This window comes from Melanotaenia boesemani, chromosome 4 (genome assembly GCF_017639745.1).
Source record: "Melanotaenia boesemani isolate fMelBoe1 chromosome 4, fMelBoe1.pri, whole genome shotgun sequence".
Classification (NCBI taxonomy): domain Eukaryota; kingdom Metazoa; phylum Chordata; class Actinopteri; order Atheriniformes; family Melanotaeniidae; genus Melanotaenia; species Melanotaenia boesemani.
This window is the reverse complement of record NC_055685.1, coordinates 7,713,576-7,736,278: the sequence shown is the minus strand read 5'-3', so window position 1 is coordinate 7,736,278 and position 22,703 is coordinate 7,713,576. Positions and strand designations below refer to the sequence as shown.

General features: G+C 39.4%; 1 protein-coding gene across 2 annotated transcripts in view; it reads right to left on the bottom strand.

Moving 5' to 3' along the window:
* The window catches only part of dnah7 (dynein, axonemal, heavy chain 7), a 62,728-nt gene that overhangs the window by 9,871 nt on the left and 30,154 nt on the right, over positions 1-22,703 (bottom strand). For both annotated transcript variants that reach the window (XM_041982047.1, XM_041982048.1), the window contains exons 37-60: positions 22,084-22,239; positions 21,736-21,904; positions 18,929-19,055; positions 16,554-16,773; positions 15,462-16,088; positions 14,258-14,503; positions 13,749-13,978; positions 13,220-13,550; positions 12,795-13,141; positions 12,051-12,231; positions 11,680-11,865; positions 10,951-11,114; positions 10,398-10,552; positions 6,231-6,421; positions 4,877-5,010; positions 4,424-4,759; positions 4,150-4,276; positions 3,666-3,860; positions 3,380-3,472; positions 3,116-3,292; positions 2,805-2,966; positions 2,481-2,681; positions 2,159-2,320; positions 1,133-1,318 (exon numbers count right to left, since the gene is read on the bottom strand). In XM_041982047.1, coding sequence (XP_041837981.1) covers positions 1,133-1,318; positions 2,159-2,320; positions 2,481-2,681; positions 2,805-2,966; positions 3,116-3,292; positions 3,380-3,472; positions 3,666-3,860; positions 4,150-4,276; positions 4,424-4,759; positions 4,877-5,010; positions 6,231-6,421; positions 10,398-10,552; positions 10,951-11,114; positions 11,680-11,865; positions 12,051-12,231; positions 12,795-13,141; positions 13,220-13,550; positions 13,749-13,978; positions 14,258-14,503; positions 15,462-16,088; positions 16,554-16,773; positions 18,929-19,055; positions 21,736-21,904; positions 22,084-22,239 — 5,103 coding nt within the window. The remainder of the gene's footprint in view (positions 1-1,132; positions 1,319-2,158; positions 2,321-2,480; positions 2,682-2,804; positions 2,967-3,115; positions 3,293-3,379; positions 3,473-3,665; positions 3,861-4,149; positions 4,277-4,423; positions 4,760-4,876; positions 5,011-6,230; positions 6,422-10,397; positions 10,553-10,950; positions 11,115-11,679; positions 11,866-12,050; positions 12,232-12,794; positions 13,142-13,219; positions 13,551-13,748; positions 13,979-14,257; positions 14,504-15,461; positions 16,089-16,553; positions 16,774-18,928; positions 19,056-21,735; positions 21,905-22,083; positions 22,240-22,703) is intronic.

The window sequence follows — 22,703 nt, the reverse complement described above, 5'->3', positions numbered from 1 at the left end:
TAAGAAGAAGAATGCACTTTAAAGCTATGAATTCCCAAACTGGCCTTTTATTAAATCAGAGAAATAATGTGGAACAATTAGCAAGGAAAAAAATCAACAATCACAAACATAGTCACTCCATATGTGGTTGGAGCAGGATTTAAATTACACAGGTGCTTTTGGTGAAGCCTCATTTTTGGCATGCTCCATGACTTTCCAAATCACATGCACATGCATGTATAGTGGACAGCAGCATGGTCAAAACTACTGTCAACACTACTACTGCTACTACTCTATGCAGCAATCAGAAACATTTAACATTGAGATGATAACGCCATAAAAATGTCAGAATGTCAATCTCAATGGGACTCACCTGCATTTTAGTTTAGGAAGACACTTGCATGGTCATCAATATCATAAAATACAACAAAGTAATGTCAGTTCTGTTTGTTAGCCTAAGCCTATCCTAACTTACTAGTGACCACAGTAGCCTGGGCAGAAAAATGCTTTCATTAGTTTTCCATTGTATCAAACTTGCTAGTGACTAATTCAATAACAAACCACAACTTAGATGTACGGTGGCTATGTACATCTAATAACTAGTGCTGCCCTGCCAAGCATGAACAAAGACGTATGTTTGGGAAATCTAATGCAATAAAATAATAAACACACAAAACTGACTAATTAATGCAATTCTTTCAATTTAACAAACATCAGGAATCTTAAGGAAAATTAAATATAACCTGAAAATAGAAGTTTTTTTCTGGATGAGGGCCAAGCTCCCCTTAGCTTCCTTGTAATACAAACTATGAGATGAATGTTTGACAAACCAAGATGAGATCTCTCCAAACACAAAGTCCCAGTGTGTCCCAGCCCCAGATAAAAAAAAAAACATGGTTAATTCTGAAGATTAAACTTGCAACAGAAGATGAAAAAGCTTTATATGCAGTTTTGTGTAGTTTATAAATGACGCTAAACAACAGCTCAACACACACCTTCAGATGAGGACTCAATAGTCCACCTGAATCTCAAGGATAAGGGACAGTCCTGTGTGGATTACAATATCCACACTATGGACAGGGAAGACAGATGGTTTAAAGAGGACTGAAAGATGTAAAACTGGAAAAAACATTAATACCTAGAAGCAACTTACCGATCCCTCAGCTGGGGCGTAGTAAAGCCCACTTGGATCAAACTTGTAGTCAGAGACCTCAATGATTTTTGAGGTATAAAATATTGAGAGGATGGTGCAAAGGGTACGTCTGTCCCAATCATCTGTCACACGCCCTCCATAGTTGCACTCTCCAGTCATGTAGCGCAGGGCATCAAATGGAACTTCCTGAAAAGAGACATTTATAAAGAGCAGAAGAATATAGAGAACTGTTGAATTTTAGCAGATATAATAATATATTAATGGATTAGATATTTATAGCACTTTTCAAAGTACTCAAAGAACTTGACATAGTATCCATTATTCATTCACTCCTCATTTATACTTGGTGGTGGTAAGCTATGTAGCCACAGCTTCATACACATTCATTGGAGGCAAGGAGGATGAAGTGTCTTGTCCAAGGACTGGAGGAGAGGGATTCAAAACAACTACCTTCCGATCATTGGACAACCCGCTCTAGTACCTGAGCCACTGCCCCCCTCAGCGTATGGGAGCACATTCTTGGTTTTGCACTTGCATTTACTTTCTACCAAAACAGCATTAGCTTACTGATATACACAGAACCTCCACTTTGAATAGAAATTGCTATAACATGACAAAAAAGCTGAGTTTTTGACCAATGTGACATTTTCTGGATGAGAATTTCACTTACAAATTCATTAAGCAACACTAGGTTCCAAGCTGAAAATGTCAGTGCAGACAAAATAAAAAAAATCCTTAGAATTTAATTTCTAAAACCTTTTCTAAGCCTTTTACAGGGGGAACCAGGAGTGCTGAACTCTAAAATTCTGAAAAGGCTGAAAAATTCCTGAAAGCTAGAATTCCTATTACAAACATTGATACTAAACGTAATATAAAACACAAGAGAGGATCTATTTATAAATCTGCATGTAGCAGGAAACATGTATGACAGAATGAGGCTGTGACACTGAACAGACAGAATTTTGTCCCGTAACTGGTTCAAAATATAGTTGCATTACTGAAACTTTGAATTACAAAGTAAATTACCTGGTACTGCTCCAAGAACATGTGTAGCTGCTGAACAGAAATCCGGAGGTCGGTCTCATTGAATTCATAAGGAATGTTCCAGCCTAAAGGTCCAAACTTTCTCCTCTCCTGGGTCAGGGCGTGGAAGAAACACAGGCCGTACAACAGTTTCTTAAACACAACCTAGAAAGGTGAATAAACACAGATGAAATGCAAGTTCCAAGATCAACAGAGATGATTATTTAGTGTTGCAATAGCGAAAACAAACATAACAGCAAAAAAGACATGGGATCTGTGCAGCTGTTAATCCAAGTGCACACTTAGACTTGCAGGGTAACTTTACCGGCTTGCTAGAGCTGTCAAAAAACTCTGGGTCAGAAATGGGGTCCATTAAGAAGGAGCGTGCGATGTTGGAGCGGAGACCCTTTGGAGCTTCGTTGGTCATCTTCACCCCATTCTGAAGCACTGCCACAGGGAATGTGGGAGATGGATAGCTAGTCAGCCAAAGTCTGAAGTCTGGGTGGGTGGTATCTGGGTTCAGCTCCTGATCAGTCAAAAATCCCAGATCATTTATGTGCATATAGAGACAGAAGAGTATTAAAATAGTATTAACATTGTTCCCACTGGGCATAAAAAGGCATCTGCAAAAGTCTTTGTGTCTTCTGACCTCACAAACTTTCTCCAGTGTCGGCATCCATGAAGTGGCCAAGTGGCAGTTCTGCAGAACGATCCATGTGCCCTCTGTAATGCCTGTTTTTATCATTTGCATAGCAATAGGACCTTGGCCTTGGCCAAGAGAAAGGGAGGTCAGCTTGTTACCTGTAAAACCCTGAGTGTGACAAAACAAACAAAAAAAACTAAATAAAAGTACTTTTATGGGAGCCTGGTCAACCCAGAGGATTCAATATCTCTTTTGTATTTTTATTTTTTACAAACAACAGACTTTAAAGCTGCAGAGTTCTCCAGATGTCTCTGTACCTTTTCATCTCCAAACTTGAGCAGAGCAGCCATGGGATCTGAGCCAGTGGAGAGGATGAAGATAAGGGGAGCACAGCAGTGGCTATCAACAAACACCTCGCTCAGGTTAAATGGTGGCGCTTCAATGAAGCGACGACCCAACGTGTCTGAAACAAACTGCTGCACCATGGGAATAATCTGAGCAGCAAATCAGAAGAGTTTATTCAGTGTCTCTTTATGTGAAAAATCTATTTAAGCACACATAATTCCTTAGTGTGAACAGACCTTGTCTGATCTGAGACAACGAACCACTAGCATCTTCTGAAACTGGCTCAGCTTCTCCTGCCACCCACCAGGGAATGGAGTCTGATGAGGGTTCTGGAAATATGCACAACACAAGCTTCAGTCTTCTCAGTAGACAAGGCTGAACTTTTAAATATCACTACTGACCTTAGCGGTAAAGAATTTACCACAAATATGGTCTTATCTATTTTATTTTAGCATTATCAGGTGCATAAACCGCAATAAAACAGACTATTAGTTTGTATGTTGTCAAGTGGATGAAACTCACTGGGCTGTCATAGACCTGCTTCCACTCATTTCTGAGTTGGGTCATATCATGACGGAAATTTTTGAAACTTTTCATCTCATCCAAGCGGCATATCTCATCCCAAGACTTCTTGGGGAGCCAGGTGCAAGGGTTAGAGTGGGGGTTGTCCAAGCCGACACCTCCTGTTAGAAGGAAGCGCCACTCTCCCTCATCCACCTGAAAAAGGGGTTAGTAGTAATCAGAGTGTAAACACAGCAAAATAATTAAAATAATTGTCATTATTTGAATTAATGGTTGACAATTTTGGGGATTATCTTAGTGTAACAACTTCATACAAGCACACAAGACACAGAAAACACAATCACTGAAAAAACTGTCTCCAATAAATGACAACCAGTTTCTTTGGTTAGCTAATCACTTACTTATACACCACAAAACAATGTTGGATGTGCTGTCAGACATCTTCAGTTTATGTTGCAAGTCTGTGCTGTGTGTGTATTCATACCAGCTTGTTGTGCATGAGCAGACTGACACTGAGGCAGAAGGAAAAGAGCAGCTTATCCTTCTCAAAAAGTGAGCGACACACATTGGCATATAGTGTGTAGGTAAAATGGTTTTGCAGGATCTGGAGTCTAGAACATAAACATATGGTAGAGTTTGAGTAGGCTTCAAAGGGGTGTAAGTTCAAACCAAACTTGTAATTGATAAAAAAAGAAAAGAAAAAAAGCCTACCAAAATCATTGTTTCTTGTATTTTACTGGCACATTGATGCTGCTTACCTCTCTTCCAAGACATCTCTCTTTTCTGATCCATCAATGGAGCTAATGAACAGGTTAATAAACCAGGTGAGGGAGTATTGGTACATTGGCTCTATGTTAGCCAGGTCAGCAATAGAGAAGAACAAGATGGAGGAATGCACTGCAATGGGTGTGTAACCCATGCGAGTCTTGTCAATCTTTTGCTCTGTCTTTTCAGCCACAGCCTGCTTCTCTGCAATTTCATTAGCGAGAACTTTGGAACAGGAGAGGGTGTTGACGGTCGTCTCGTCCTCCAGAATGTTGCCCTTACAGGAGGAGAGCCCCTCTAAGATTTTGTCTTCAATTTCCTTCAACTGTCTGATTAGAAAAAAGTAAAAAGGAAAGTCCAGTTAAACAGGTTTTCTGTTCTCGCTTTAAGGAAGGAAGTGGTTTTTAATGGATAAGCTGACATGGATCTGGTCAGTACAACTGTACTTCTTGTTTTCTGCTCCCTGTAGAATGAGAGCCTGCTTTTCTTCTTCCAGGTCAGGCCTCTCCCGGGCCACCACAATGCCCAGCAGCTGATCCTGGATGCCTTGTGGGGTGATCATGAAGTTTACCAAGGTCACCTACATCACAAACAATACACACATTCACCTTCAATATGCATACATTAATGTGCATGCATGTTTGGTTGGGACACTAAATATGAACATGAATTTCATGGTGAGATTGATCCTTCAGAGATTGTTTCAAACTTCTCTTTCTGGCGCAGTAAGATGATTGAACATACAGTACAAAAAACAAATAAAAATTATGCACATACTGAAACTGATGTCTGAAATCAACAAAGGTTAAAATCATACATAACATATTAAAAATATCCATGCCATAACTTTGATTACTAATTTAGTGGTGCTGAAAATTCAGCTATGTATTTTAAGTTGTTAAGACCGCGTCAAATGATTTTGACTGATTGCAGCTGGCTGCTTATCTGTGCCAAAATAACAAGGTTCTGCTTGACAGTTTGAAGAAGTTTATTAAAGATAAAAGAAAAAGGAAAGTAAATTAACTCAAGTAGGACTGACTCTTTGATTCATTTTAAGACAAGTACAGATCCCAATATCTGTCATATACAGTAAACTCAAATTATTGGAGGATTGTTTAAGGCCAGGAAGAAGATCCAAACTGTGGTCAGAAAAAAAGAAATCAAACAACAACAAAGGCCCAGGTCTGCCAAGTAAGCTGCTAGGAACCTGTGTCAACTTCTACAGTTTAACAAGTTATATATCATCTGGACTAAAAAAACTGCTGTCAAAAAAAAAATCGAACATTTAAAGAGGAGGGACATCGGACTTACATAACAACCTCATGCAAGATTTTCAAAGCTGAAAGTGAAATAATAATAATCATCATGAGATACATAATCCGATTGGTCGACTAGTCGTTTTAATAGTTGGTGACTAATCGACTATCAGAACAGTCATTAGTTAGCCCTAGTCTCCACCAGAACCAGTCTGACTAAGGGTCTGAGGAAGGACCAGATAAAGGTCATCTTACCCTTGTAGTAAACTTTTAATAGAGCATGTATATGAAGAGAATAAAACTTAAAAGTGAATTAAAGCATGAGTAAAAATGTACAATGAAAAAATGTAATATAGTAACAATCAGTGTAAATACAATTTATAAATTAATGGAGTAAAGGAAGCAATTCTAGTTGTGATTATAATATTATATATAGAGCGTAATAAGTAAAATTTCTTCCACAGCTGGCAGGATAAATAAAGTTGTCTGAAAATGAACTGAACTGAACATAAAGGACCATTTGTAAAAAGGAGTTTTCCTTTACCTTGACTGATGTCTCAGGCAGGTAGTGGGGGTTCCGAAGCTTTGTAGTGATATAGAAGCGGAACTCTGGAGCATATTCAATAGTTGAGTCTCCCAGGCGGATACACATTGCACCACCCTGTTTAAAGGTTTGTTTGAGCAGCAGAGGCTCCAGGACTGGGTCTAGCTCCTCACCTACATTCTCCAGCAGCACTGAAAGAAAGGGTTCAAGTCAGTGTACCCTAACCAAACCAGGAGACACTATCTCTATACAGATATTCTTTAAAAACAATTTCACTTTGGAGCTGGTGAAAAACATTGCTAACTTCAACAGCTGAGCTGTTGCTCAGTTGGAAATTATTCCATAGCGTGCAGTCAGATGACATGCCAAAGCAAATTATTTTTCCCCTCAGCCCCTGAATGTTTATCACTGCACCGACTGCAAACCCTTTCAAAGGATATTTGAGAGCTTTGTAACATCTCTTCTACACTCCAGGGTTAAAATAAAGACAGCCATGCTTGTAGAATCCTAAACAACAGCCCCTTCAATTACAACCAGGTTAGCTTATACTGACACTGGATTTAAACTGACACAAACTGTCATTACTAATTTGATGCACTTGATAAAGCTTTTTCAAGCTATATTTATTTCATCTAGACCTCTTAAAATTCACATTGGTGGAGAAACAAGTTAGAAAAGCGTCTTCTCTTGACAGTTACTAATCAATCGCTCTACTGAAGATAAATTTTGACACGTGTTTTTCTGTTTGGTGTTTGTTCCTTAATAAAGCAAATATGTAATATATAGAAACACAAACAAACAAACACATTCATTCATTTTCTTTACCGCTTCATCCAATTAAGGGTCACGGGGAAGTCTTTCCCAGCAATTAACAGGCCGGGTATATGGAGTTATTTTTGTGTTTTTATTAAATGCAAAAAAAAAATAGTGATTTGAGAGTAGAAAAATTATCTGAAAGGAAAAAAATATATTTGATATAAATATTTTTCACACTGATAGCAAAAAATAATAATATTTGATTCTAAAAAAAAGTTTTGAGATAAAGTATCTTGTTACAGCACATTTAAAAAATAATTTGACATTTAAAAAAACAATTTCCTAGAATAAAACCTCTCTCAAAAGCCTTTCTTTACTCTCAAATATATATTTTTTGCTATCAGAGTGAAAACTTTTACTTTACTTTTTGGTCATTCTCAACCGAACTGACAGCTGGGTGGCGATCATTTCTGCATACTGATTACGCCTTTTGTGTGTGCTGTGTCATAATCTTACCCAAATATTGGAGTCTCCGCCCCCAAAAACAACAGATCAATGCATATTCACCATGTCTGCATCTCCCAGTGAATCAATGGTGGATCACAGCGCAGGGATAGCAGGAGTTAGTCATGAATATTAATGAGAAAGGCGTAATCAGTATGCAGAAATGATCGCCACCCAGCTGTCAGTTCGGTTGAGAATGACCAATAGTAACATGGACCCGCCCATGACACAAGTTTCACATCGATAGCAAAATCTTGAAACGATAGCAAAGACTTTGGTTTTGAGAGAGAGAAGAAAAAAGCTTTGAGACAAAAAAAATTGGGAGAGTAAAAGTTTTCACTCTGATAGCAAAAAAATATATATTTGAGAGTAAAGAAAGGCTTTTGAGAGAGTTTTTTTTCTAGGAAATTATTTTTTTTAAATGTCAAATTATTTTTTAAATGTGCTGTAACAAGATACTTTATCTCAAAACTTTTTTTAGTCTCAAATATTATTATTTTTTGCTATCAGTGTGAAAAATATTTATATCAAATATATTTTTTTCCTTTCAGATAATTTTTCCACTCTCAGATCACTATTTTTTTTTGCATTTAATAAAAACACAAAAATAACTCCATAGGGTACACCCTGGACAGGTCGCCAGTCCATCACAGTGCCAGCACAAAGAGACAAACAACCATTCGTGCTCACACTCACTCCTAGGGAGAATTCAAAGTGGCCAATTTACCTAACATGCATGTCTCTGGATGGTGGGAGGAAGTCGGAGTACTCGGAGAGAACCCACACATACATGGGGAGAACATGCAAACTCCACACAGAAAGGTCACTGTTCAACCTCCCCCCAGCCAAGGCTCGAACCAGCTTCTTGTTGCAAGGCTGCACCACACTACCGTACAGCACAAACCTCCCATGAATCACCACCAAGGCGAACATGGGAATTTTTTGTTTGTTTGTTTTTGCCTGTCAATTTACATTAACGTTTCATTTACATTTATGTTTTCTGCATTCTCCAGCCCGTCAAGACCATCAGTCAAAACATGAACCTGGTCTTCATTTAATCTAATTAATGTGTTAAACTGCACTGAAAGTGAGGGAGCTGACACCTCTCACCCTCCATGGGTATAAAACCCATCAGAGACAAGAAGGAAGATTCACGTACACTTTCTCTGCAATACAAAGCTATGGTGCCTTTGGTTTGTTCGTAATTCTGAGCGGTAGGTGACGTGGCGTCATTATCAGGTAACTGTCCTCTCCCCTTCCCTCTCCTATTGCTCGCTTTCTGAGAGTGGATAACGCAACGCAAATCTGATGTGAACATATTTAAGGCTGAAATAGAGCAAAATCCTGAACGATTTTGAAATTCCGGCCGAACACATTTTTTTTTACCTCTCAAGAAGGAACATGTCCAGGTAAAAGAGGATGTTTGGTCACCCTAGCTAACAGCAAAGCATATTGCTACCCTTAGCAGATAGCCACTCACACCGCTGTTTAGCAACAGGCTAGTGAGAGGAATTTTTCTCTCCAAAACACTGTGCAAGCCCGGAACAAAGCGTCCAGCAACCAAGTTTGCGCTTGTGTCTGTGGACAGTTAAGCTTAGTCCCGAGGGAGACAGTTGGGTTATCAAGAGAGTGTTTAGAACCTCTGCTGGTAGCAAGAAGACTTTTTCTGAATGACCTGCCTGTCAAGTGCCAGCCCTTTATATAGGGGAAGGATTTCCGCTCTACTTGGCACTGACAGACATACTCCAGCCAATCCTGGCTGGAAGAGTGCAATAGGAGCTTCTGTTGAGGTCACGCCCAGAGCGTTCCCATACTGAGTGTAGGAGCCATAAAACATGTTTGGAGAAATGAGCACTGGATGGATGATTTGTTTTACATAGGTTGTCATGGTTATTTGCAGCATGGGGTCACGTGGATGCAGTAGGTGATGGGAGGAACTGTTAAGAAGGAGTTGTCAGTTAGTCACGGGTGGTTTTGCCAGAGAGAGGAGGGCTGGGTAGCTGTAATTTTTGTTGACCGCTGAACTTATTGGGTAAACTTGTACGCTAACAAGCTGAGCTGGATAGACTAGAGTATATGTAAAGTCTATACAAACGATCACATGTTAAGTTAAACAAGTGGATTGCTGCATCCTGCAAACATGAAAGATTATCAATAAAGGAAACAACGCATCAGGTTGAAGAGCGTTTTCATTGTGGACATGGACGGCGCGTCAAACAAATAGACAGAACCCATCCTTTTGCCTCAATAGTGACTGTGGAAGTCACTACACTGAGACATGAAACAAATGCTATGAAATAGAACTATTCTACCAGAGATGTTGTCTTATGTTGTGTGTCTTCACAGAGTGGAGAGGTTTGTTCTGAAAGCAGCTTGTGGAGCAAAAGATCACTTCAACACTGAAGGTCTGGGGATTGAAGAATTTTACTTCAAGGATTAACACTAAAAAAAAAATATGCTGACATTTGCCTTAACATAATGTGACACTATAACTGGAAGGGAAAACAACACAAAGGCATAAAATCAAATTGATGTATTCTTAGCGCTTTAAATTCACTGCAATTTAAAATGTTCTAGAGGTGAATGAGGTCTGAATAAAAGCTTATCAGAATGTCATGGATTGACTCAGAACAGAGAATAAAAAAGGGCAGAGGCCTCAGTGTAACCGTTAAACTGTGTTCCAATTCAGAGTCAGGGAGGTGCAGATTCGTCGGCTACATACGTCATCGTGGTGCCGCGTGTGCAGACTACGTAGGACACTCTGTAGCCTACGTAGTCTGCACACTCCGAAATGTGCAGACCCTGAATTGGGACCCAGCTTCTATCTCTGTGGTAAAGAGTAACCTTCTTAGGTAATAATGGGAACTACAACTAAGTGGGTAAGCATCAAAATAGAAAAATGCTCACCTGGAGTACCAAACTGAATGCAATTCTCCAGAGTGCGCACAAAGTCAGCATCGCTCAGCTTGATTATATGTAGGTTATTGGCTTTTTCCATGTTTTTTACCCACTTGTTGGCCTGGCCTTGAGGATCGATCATAAGAGGCCATCGCCTGGCATTTCTATAAGTACACACACACATACGCACACACACACACACACACAGCCAGAGTGGTGAATGATCAAATGGTGCTGTTTAGTCAGAGTGAAAGATTTGTAATTGTTAATGTGAGATGTCCTAACACCAGGGGAGAAGCCAAAGGACAAGAACTGAGATGTATAGAGCAGCTCAGAAGTTAACATTTATATTAAGAACAGCTGGACAGCTCACAGTTGGATAGCACATCAGGGGCCAGAGAAGTGTCATTAAAAGACGGCATTACTTCTTCATTTACATAAAGTTGGAGACGTATTGTCATTTTACTTTTTACTGCACCTAAAAGCTTAACCAAACAGGGTAAGGCATTTATAGTTAAAATGTGATGCTAAGCATTATGGTCAGTCTGTCTTCATTACTCACGAAATTATGACGCCATTGTCTCTAGAAAAGCTATCAGATGGCAGGCCAGCTATGGTCCATGCACGAATCTTTATAGGATCACCCAGTGAGCTCATGAGAGACCTGTTAGTGGAGCATGGGATCTCTTCTCTTTTGCAAAGATCCATCCACCTTTCTGTCTGAATCTGGGGAGGAACATAAAACGGCTAAAGACAAACAATACTAAGCATCCTAAAATTGATGTATGAAACAAAATATATAGTATGAACACAGTCAAGTGACAGTGACTTTCTTTTGATTGTAACAGAGTAACTTTCCTTCTCTCAGTTTTCTGGAATCATAGTAGAATGACATTGACTATGTATAAAATATAACTTTTATGTTAAACCACATTTATATTATATTTATATTAGATAAGCATGCAACTCGACGCTATCACGCTTGTGCCTACGTCTTATACCAGGAATGTTGGTGTCATGGTAGACAACCAGTTGACCTTTAAGGACCATGTTGCCGATTTGCTCTCTGCAACATCAGGAGGATCAGATCCTACCTGACTGAACACACAGCACAGCTGTGGGCACCTGCTGGCCTAGAGCCGGCCCTGAACTTTGTCCTCAGGAACATGTGAGGATCATTGAGAGAAAAACTCCAAAGGTCATGGTGCCTCCAAAGAACCTTCATTTCATTATCTGCTCTCCAACATTTGGCTCTCATTGAATGTGCAAGACTTCTTTCAGCGGTCTTTACTTGTCTGTAGCTGGAAGTAAAAGCTCCCAGGTAAGCCACTATTCCTGCTGAGATGAGGATGTCACCAGTCAGATTATTGTAGAGTTGTCCAAGATTTAAGGCCGTTTCACTCCAGCGAGTCTTCTCACCTCCCAAGCCTCCAATCAGCTGCTCAGCTCTCTTTAGTTTCTTACTGCACAGATCAACCTTTAGGGCATAAGAATATAAAACAGGATAAACCTGTTGTGATTTCTCCCAGGTCAACACACTCAGTTAAGATTGTTTTACCAGAGCAAATATAGTCTTGGGGTAGCTCTTTGATCTATAAAACAGAGACATTTTTAACGATAAAAAAAACAGTCTTGATTCATAGGAAAACATATATTGCAAACCTGATTCTCCAAATCAGCTTTTTTGTTTTTATTTGCTTCCAAAGTCTCCTGAAGCTTTGCAAATTTATCTTGGACTTCTTTGAGGGCAGCCTGCTTTTTCTGCAAGGCCTTTGTGGCCACCTTTAGCTCTTCCTCAGCCTGTTCAAGCTTCTTCTTCTTTGGAGCCACCACCTTGGCCACTCTGGGGGATACAATTACAAGACAGACAATGTTTCAGTTAGAAACTTGGATAGAGTAAATAAGCTGACAATTGTTAGCATTGTTGTTGGCATTGGCACGTTGGCATTGTGAGATTATACTGTAGAATAGAATATGCTCTGTTAGCTACATTTAGTACAGATTTACTTTTATTGTTCAAACTTTGTAACTTTCTGGCTGCTTTTAAAACTGATGGACAGTCTGTCTGATCTAACATTAACTTCTGCAGACCCAAGCTTGAGTTTCCAGATATCAGGTTTCTTATATATTTTGGATTAGGAGGAACCAATAAATAGAATTGTATAAAAGATACAAATAATTTCAAATAATTTCTCTTCTGACATCATGAAATGACAGTGGAAGTGTCCACATTTATGTGAAACAGGTTCCAGTTACACAGAATTTAGCAATTATAATGCATTAAAATGTAATGTTCTTGTATGTGGATGCCAGATCTCAGGAGATTATATGATTAAAGACAGATGGCCCAAGCTTTGCAAACAGATATTTTCATAACAAAGAACAAAAGAGTAGAACACTGCTTACTTTTCATACTTGTCCATGGCACAGACCCATTTACACAGCCCCTCTGCAGCATTAGATGCAGTTCTTATCTTCTCCGGTACAAAGTCTGGGTTTGTGATGTACTTATTGCGGATGATGGCGATGAGGTTTGGTGGGATGTTGTCCTTATCATACTCATGGAGGCTCTGGAGAAACCTTAAGTCTCCCAGAAGCTTTTTGGCTGGGCCCCAAAAGTCCTCCACTTTTTTGCCAGAGCCAGAGGGGTCCGGCACACGATCCGGTTTGACACCTTTGAGAATGCAGATCGCCTCCATAACTAGCTTGACAGCTGTGGGTGGGCTTTTCATGGACTTTACCACTGTGATATCCTGTAGAGAGAACAACTAATCATGATTCTGCACCTCTAAAGGCACTGTCTCTCATAAAGAACAGATTTGTGGTTTTACCTGAGTGGTAAGAGTATTTAACGCAGCCAGAGCTGCATTCAGGATGGGTGTGGCTTCAGCCAGGTCAGCATCACATTCATCCTTGATGGCTTTTGCAGCCATGGCTTGTTCGTTTGCGACAGCCTCATCCATCTTCACCACCTTCTCTATGTCAGCTACATCCCGAGATTCCTTTTCAATGGCCACCAGTGTCACATCTATTTGTTTGCTGGCCACAAGCAGCTGTGGCTGTAAAGCCTCCAGTTCAGCTTGCATAGTAGTTACCTCCTTTGCTGCTGACTCCAGCTTTTCAAGACCAACTTCATAACGACATTTTAGCTTCATTAGCTCCCTTCACAGAAGACAAAGAGAAAAAGAGGCCCTTTAGAGATGACTGCTGGTGCTACAATTAGCATAATTTAATGACCCTGTTTCCAGCTTTGTCCCTTAAAGCTTTAACTAGCTGATCTAAACTCTGAAAATGACGAATCAAGTAACCAAAACATTTAAGAATTAATGGTGGATAATGTAAACGACAACACGATCTTACTCTCTTTTTGTCTTCAGCAATGCTTTAAAGGTGGAAATAAGCTCTAGGTATGAGGTTGGGGTAACATAGTTGTGGCGCTGCAATTCAGCCAAAAAACGAGCTGACAGCTCAATGGTTGTGGTGTGGAAGCTTTTGCACATGTTTATGCAGCCTTCTCGGTCACGATCTGTCATCTCAACATCCTCCAGGAAGCGGCAGGCCACTGCTTGCAGGGCATCCTCGGGCCAGCTCTATTAAAGAAGGGAATACACTGTTTTTCCACTTTATTGCCAGATACAGTCTTCTATATCCAGCTTTGGTTTGCAGGCAATGTCAGAATAGAAACTAAACATACATTTTGTGCTCTGTTTAATAATTAACTACTACAACCAACAAACCTCAGAACCTAATAGATCCACTGCTACTCTACTACTGCCAGACACCATACAGTTTCCCATCTCTAAACCCAGACAGATCAGATATGCTCATTAGTGACACAACAGGGGTCTATACATTGTACATGGACCCACCTGAAACCAGTTAATGGTGCAGCAATTAATGAGGGCAGGGAACTGTCTCAAGCGGTTCCTAAAGGCATCTCCGACGGGACTCATGGCCAACACCACATGCAGCTGTGTACGACAACGTTCTAAAAACATGTTAAAAAGAGACAAGTTGCTGCCGTCTGTCTGTTTGTCTCGATCACGCTGCCGGTCCAGAACACGCATCTTCTCACAGATTTCCTGCTTCTCTTCAACTGTAAACAGGTTAGGCACCTGAAAAAAAACAGTAATTACACAATTCATTGTTGTTTTTATGACTATAGATGGTATATATACACATATGTCAAAATATGTAATTATGAGTCTTCTTTTTTCAGGCTATGAACAGTGGTGTAGCTAGACTTATATATGGGGTGGCCAGATGGTGGGGAAGACTTCAGGGTGCAGTCTGTGGTAATGGATTCTCTGCCTAGCTTCCTGTCTAAATTAAACTGGATCATGTAGCTCTATCTTTGTCTATCTAGCTAGCTCTGACTAGCACTAAGTAACTTGGACATTGAGGTAATTCTTTACAGTTTATTTTTAGCTCCAGTGTAAAAATCCTGCCTAACCGAGATGATGTTTAGTCACTTAATACACTCATTGAAAACTAAATATGACATTATGTTAAAACTAATTAGTGCTATCATATAACAAATTTAGCACTGCTACGTACAGTAGCTTCAGTTTAACATCAGCTTAATAGCCTTAAAAAGCATTATAACATAACATTACATAACTTTATAGCATTAGTACTACTGCTGTTGTTAACAATAACATTGGTAGTTGTACTTACACAGAGACAAAATGTCTTCTGGAAATGTGCAGCTAAATATCAATATTTCTAAAGGATAACTATCGAGGAAACTACTTTAGAATTTATTTCAAACTGGTGCAGTTACTGGTGATCCATGCGTTTCCGGAAAGACATTTAATCGTCTTCCTCCAGTTATCTGTCAATCACCTGAGGTGGCTCCTGGAGTGTTAAATCAGATTTCAGAACTGGCAAGTGCAAGTCTGGCCATGCCTCTAGCTCTGCCCCTGATTACAAACACGTGTTCCAACCACACGTTGGTCTTTTAACAATCCATCTGACTATTCATTCACAGATCAATTTCTCTCATACTTGTTACTTCATACCTCAACTTGTCCATCTATTTATTTAAAAGATTTTCTTTTTCATCCACCTCACCTCACCAGTGTTCAGCAGGTTACCAATGTCTTCCAAGAATGATTCCTTTTTTATTTGTGTGTCAGTGAAGAGGAACACGCCGAGAGTTTCACCCAGTGTGGACTTCCTCAAGATTAACTTCAGGTCATCATGCCAGTCAGTGGTTCCATAAGTCTTTGAGATTTCCACCTGGAAGAGCTCTGCCTCTGCCATGTAGGAGGCCAAGCGGGTAAGAGACTGTCGCCCACTCCCGCCCATCCCCACCAACAGGGCATGTCCACTTGGCTGCTTGAGGATGCGGGAAATGCGGCAAACATGCTCAATTGCAAAACGGAACAGCACCAGGTTCATGGGCACCTTAGAGGTGTTATTGAACTCTTCAAGGTGCATCTCCACCACGTGATGTAGATGGTCAAGGTTGTTGATTTCACGGTAGTCACGGTCTTCACCCTTGGGGTCATGGAAATCACAGAACATGAGGCTGCGCAGGTCATCTTCTGTCACGTTCCCATCATGGTCTGCGTCCAAATGTTCGAAAAGTTTATGGAAGTTTTCTTTCATGTCATTCTGACACACGTCCTTTAAACAGCTCACTAGCCAGGACCGATCAGCGTCATGGACCAGACGATCATAGTATACTCTCAGGACCTGATGATACACACAGCAAATAAAGAAAGAGTCAAAGTGGTATACAAATAAAAGTAGTCACAGACATTGAGATCCTTAATAGTCAGAGTGGCAACTTTCACATATTAATATTATTAGCAATTTTGCTACTTTAATGCAAGGTTTCTTAATGTTTCTCACAGGGGGTACGTGTACCCCTTGGAAACACTCCAAGGGGTATGTGAGATAATTAACAAACGGAGATAACTTGTTATATATTGTATATTCTTCTTCTAAATAGTTTCACTGCAAGGATTGCTGTTGTGCACTGCCTGATGAGGTATAGCTTGCCCTAGGATTGACCTGATGTTGGCCAGTAAATTTTTATTTAATATTACTTTTAGTCAGTTTCAAGTTATTTAATGTTTTTTCATTTATTTTATTTGAGAACCACTTCTTTAATGTAGCTCTCAGACAGCTTCTATTGTTTGTTGTGTACATCCTTACCTCATGGACCCAAAGGCGTTTGATGACAGATGGTTCATCTACAGTCTCTGGTCGGGACAGGCAGATGCCCTGGATGACCCGGGAGACATCACGCAGATTGAACAAGTAATGGGACTTTGCAGGGGTTGGTAGAAGGTTTTTAGTGGCCTCCTGGTACACTGACATGGTGCTACTAACAATCTGAGAGTTCAGAGCAGCAAATGGCTTGGGGAAAGAAAACCTGTAGAAAAAATGGTTCATTGTTTAGATTCCAATCTGACAGGGTCCTATAACTAAGACAAATAAAAAGCACCTTCTTTTAAAAAGGTACTGCAACCATTCATCATTTTAATTTTTTAGACATGTGAAAATTCATCTGTAATCTGTAACACTAATATATATATATATAAATATATATATATATATGTATATGTATGTATATGTATATATATATATATACACACAATTAAAAAAATTTAATCGCGATCAATTGCATGAAATGTTGCTGCTAATCGCATTGTTACATGCAAAATGTCCTTATCCTCTCAAAGAAGGCCCACTGCAAAAGGAAGAAAATGCAATAAATTTTGACCTCAAGTGGCTCTCTGGACCTTCAACAATGGCTCTTAATACATGGCTAAAAATTCTAAGGAACTAGTTAATGTTTATAAATATAGATATAATAACAAATGCAGATTGTTAGCAATTTTTCAGTTTTTTTCATGGAATAATTGCATAGAATTTCCACAACATAATGACACTAAAAGTACCAGTAATATTACTTTTTAATATATTTTTCTTGTCAATGGGGCTGAAAACTAGGGGCTTTTTTCCCCACATCATTTTCCACAAATATCTACATCCCATAGAAGAAAGTCTGTCTACTGCAAAAGTTTTATGTTTTTCTTTATTGCCCTGAGTTAAATTCTAAAATAAGGACACAATCTGCAAAACTTACTATTTATTCTAAAATAACAAAATGCTTTGTAAATTTCCAAACGTTATCTTAAAAACTTTACTGTGATCTTATTATTGTATTTTTATGAACTGAACAGCAGAATACAACATAAACATAGGTTATTTTTAAATAAGTCAGCACTTTGTAATGTTTTCATCTAAGAATAAATCCAAGATTGAAAAATTTTAAAGAATTCCACTTCATAAAAAGTAGGAACACCGCCTTCAGGTGTGGTGATGTGGCACTAGGGCTGCCAGATCCAACCTGAAAAAATGTATCAGGGACACCAAGGCTGGATACAGGTGGAGGATTGAGAATTGCTTTCAGAGCAACAACTCCAGGCAGGTGTGGAAAGAGGTCTAGCCCCTTACAATCTGCAGACCCAACCCGAGGGACTGTGCAAACCAGTCTTTGCATACCACGAGGAGGTGAAGCAGCTGTCTGTGTGGTACTTTGAAAACAACTTGGTTATGAACACCACCAATGAGCTGATAATCAATTTCAGGAGGAGGAAATCAGATCTCTTGTCACTGGGTATAGGGGGGACTGTGTGGGAAGGGTCACGGACTTCACGTTTCTGGGGGTCCACAAACAGAATGACTTGACATAGAGTACCACCCCAGAGACTGTATTTCCTGAGAGTACTCAGGACTAACTAACACTCACAAAAACTGCTTCTGTCCTTCAATCAGTCCTCTATTAAAAGCATCCTGACGTTCTGTATGTGTGTGGTTCTCCAGCTGCATAGTTGCAGACAGGAAGGCTCTCCAGAGGGTTGTAAATACAGCACAGAAAATCATGGGCTGCCCTCTATCCTCACTGGAAGACCTGTACCAGGCCCAGTGCCTAAAAAAGGCACTGAACATCCTAAGGGACCCCTCTCACCCCAGCTATGAGCTGTTTAAACTATGTGTTTCAGGCAGCTAAAATTGAAGACAAACAGACTAACCAACAGTTTCTAAGCAAAAACAGTAACAGTACTCAACACACTTTAAAAACAACTGCCTCAGGGATCGTGTAATGTACAATACATGTGGATGCGTATGCCTTATTTTTTATTTTATTTTTTTTTAATCATGCACCTTAAAGGATTGCCTTCTTCAATTTTGTTGTACTTGTACACTGACAATAAAGTGATTCTGATTCTGACTTAAAAACAAATTTTTAAGTAAGAACACTTGGTGAATGCGACCTAAAGCCTTTTGGACAGCTGAGACCAAAGTTGAGCTATTGGGTCATAGTACACAACACATTTAGCAAAAACCAGACATGGTGCACAAACACAATACCTGAAAAGTTCAATTAAATTAAGCTACTTTATAAAGATGAGTGAGTCAAATTTAATCCACAAAGACTTGGTAAGGACCAAATGATGTCTTATTACATCCTGCTATCTCAAACCTTAAACTTGCACAATAGCAGATTCATCATATTTTACCGGATGGTGAAATGCCAATCTATGATCCTGGAGAAGATTGCATGCATGGTCTTCTCATCAAAATCATTAATAGTGACCATGTTGAAGTGGCGCAGGTACCGAGGTGTGACAGGGTTACGCCCTCCACCTAAAAAAGAAAAAAAACACAAAAGTGAAAAATATTAGATTAGATACAGATTAGACATTAGATACTTAACTAACTCTTGCTCTCTCTCTCTCTCTCTCTCTTTTTTTTTTTTTTTCTTTTGTTGCTCAGTGTGTGGTCCAATTTTTTCAGTCCAGCTAGATTAACTTCAGCTGATAAGTTATGTGTCTGATCAGGACAATGAGACATAGCATCAGTTTCAGACACGGACACATATTTCCAGACACGTTATTAGCTTAGTTAATCAACCGGTATGAGAGTAGAGAGACATTTCTAAACCTGATGTTAAAGGAGTCAACACCCTGAAATTGTACTTTATCAAGTTAAAAAGTGTACTGGTGTTGGACTAAAGTGTTAACTTCCCTGACAGTCTTTTCTTTTGAAAAGGTATTACAGAGGCTGTAGTGTAGTGTAGAGCATAGACATAATATATGTAGACGCCTTATTACAAGGTGGAGCGTGATGCAGCGTCGCTGCCATATTGGATGGGTGTCCGCATTCCAGTCTAGCTTCAGAATGACCAGAGTCAAGACAGCGCCAGCAAATATGCCCATATTTTGTGCAGCCTATGGTTGCAATAACCAGTACAATATAATACTTACCTTTAATAGCCTACCTGTAGAAAAATATATGGTTAAACAGTTATTACCTTACTTACCTTTTAGCCTACCTGTGGGGAGAAATTGGTATACAGTTTCCTTACTTACCCTCAAAAGACATATATTTTGACTCTCACTGTCCCCATAAAACAGCTCTCAAAGTGTGTTAATTATATTATCATTATTTTTTTTATTATTATTATTATCATTATTATTATTATTTTAAGAGGCTGGAATAACAATCCCACTGCAGGGCAGTTCCAGGGTATTTTTCGCCGTCTGATGATCCGTTGTGGTGTCACACAAAGTGGGTCAGGCACAAGATGAGACTGTGTCCCTATCAGCTGCAGACACTCACTCTGTTTTACCAGCAGAGGATCAGCTCCCGTCCCCATTTGCAAACATTTCTACTGTCATATGTGACCCCAGCACATTGCTTAAACCCAATTCAGAATTGAGAACCAACAGTTCATGCTTTTGTTGTTTTTTTTTTTTTTTGTCTCCGTATTTCTAAAAGTAAGGCTGCACCACATTGCAAAACTAGCCTGGAGTTACAGAGTGCTAGCACACGCAAGGAGCTGTGCAAAACAGTTCTTTTTCAAGGTGTGTGTGTGTGTGTGTGTGTGCTTGCGTACATGTGTGTAGCAGAGATAAATTCAAATAATCAAACTTGTTTATTAGTGTCAAATGAATTAATTTATAAATTTATTAATATGTTACCATACGTCTTTGTTAAAGAGCATAATAAAATTATTTCAGCATGAAAAGAGGTATTTTTAATGTGTAACAGTGACCTGTACCATAACTACGTCTCTGCTGTTTGTAACAAAAATTTGTGGAGTTGCGATGACTGTAGTTGGGCATACACCTTAGAAATAAATGCTTTGGAGGTGCATAGGACACCCATCCAAGATGGCGGCCACGTTGATCGTCAGCTCCAATAGGCAGTGTCAGTCTACAAGGCGTATATTATGTCTATGGTGTAGAGGCGGTATCTTCACTCTCGGAGTCTGGTTCAAACATAAAAGGCTGAATTCTGTGAGCTGCTGCTCGGTCAGGTTAGCTCGCCATCACTAAGCTGTTGATTTTTTGGAGTCTGACGCACTGTGCATGCACGGGGCCAGCTCCCCTCCCAACTCTGGACTCCCTGCGGCCAATCAGCATGCGCCTCATTTACATTATTTAAATTAGTCAAAAGCTTGCATGAACTCTCACGAGACCAAGTTGTGGTATGAGCAAAGGGTCAGAACAAGCTCATATGTTTTTTTGTGTAATATGTTTTCAAAGAAATATTTAACCCATAAGAGCCTGACGTGACATATATGTTACATACAGTTTCTGACACATTTTGCTTCAATTTATGATATAAACTTTGCTCAATATCCTGTTGAACACAATCTGTTACTTGTCGTCTGTTCCCTAATAGAAACCACATTATAACATTTTTAATGTATCACATGGTAATAAATGGTAGATATCCCTACCCAAAAAAATGTTAATTCTTTTGTTACATTTTGGTAAAGGGCCAAATAAAGACCTCATATTAAAAAAATTTGACTTTTCTTACCATTTTTTCATGGGTCGAGCCTTAATGGGTTAAAGACACTTAGAGGACAGTGGACACATGAAAAGACCAGGTGATGACACCTTTAATTCAAGGCCCTTATCACTACATTGTTCTGGGGTTTTGTTGCAGGGTTTGATCATTTGAACTGCTAACTCAGAGCCCCAGCAGCAAACAAAGTGGCAGAGGTGCCACCTAAGAGTGGCATCCAACCCGTTTATTTCCAAGCTGTCGCCACCAGCTGGCTCAATAGTCAGAGTTGCTTTCATGGAAACATTGGCAGTTGGGGATGTCTCTTTTTAAAAATCTTAAAAGCAGAAAGGAGTTCCACAAAACAGCAGGAAGTGGTTATTGATGCTGACTCAATAGCATTTGAGCCGGAGGTAAGCAATAGAAAAAAAGTCTTCGTATTTGTAAAGAGTCATAAGCTTAGTAACAGTGCCACAGATTTAATGATATATTTCCAATAAACTTTTTGGGAAATACAGCTGCTACTCACCAGGTGGCCCCATAGCGCATATGATCTGGATATCCACTAGGTTAATCACTGAGCAGTTCTTCATGTCATACCAGTTCCAGTGGTCAAGCCACTGACGCAGAAGCTCCACAGGGGGTTGGGCACCATAAACCTCCCTGGCTGGCATGTTAACATCATCTACAAATACCACCTGAGAAGATCCAGCATTAGTATGTGGTAACACTGATAGAAAAAAAAACAGCATGCTTTCAAGGTTACTTAATATTTAAAACTAAAGGACAATCACACTCACACTGTAAGTGAAGTAAGTGAAGATTGAAAATGTGTTACAAGAGAAAGTAAAATAATAAAAAGACAAAGAAGGTCTACCATTTTTTTCCCCACAGGAGGCCCAAATACTTCTTTGTGTCGTTTATCTAACTTTGACATGATAATGTTTTGGGTCTGGGCGGCTGTAGTCTGGGCTGAAAAGTTGATAAATAATGGGCTGTACACATTCTTCTCCACCTTGTTCAGTAGGAAGTCCTGAGAAAGAGATATTGAAATATGAACACAAATTTACAAATTATCATCAAATCCCATAAAAAAATTAAAGCGCAGTGTGTTGTTCTTACTCTCAAATGTAAGTCACTTTGGATAAAAGCGTCTGCTAAATGAATAGAATAGAATAGAATAGTATACACAGTACAGTAGTGATTCTCAAACCTGGTCCTCGAGGGTTGGAGTCCTGCAGGTTTTAGAAGTTTCCCTGCTGCAACACACTTGACTCAGACTAAAACTACCAAGTCAAGTCATGATTTAATAATTTTCTTTTTCATCCTTAGCAGCACTAACAAGAAGTAATAGTTTTTATTTTTGGAGGAATTTTGGATCACTTTTCTTTGCAATGTTGTGTCAGTTATTTACGGTTTGTGACCATTTGTTAATATTCTCCTTGGTCCCGTTGCAGTATTTTAGTCAGGTTGAGGTTCGAACTTTACCAGAGTCAG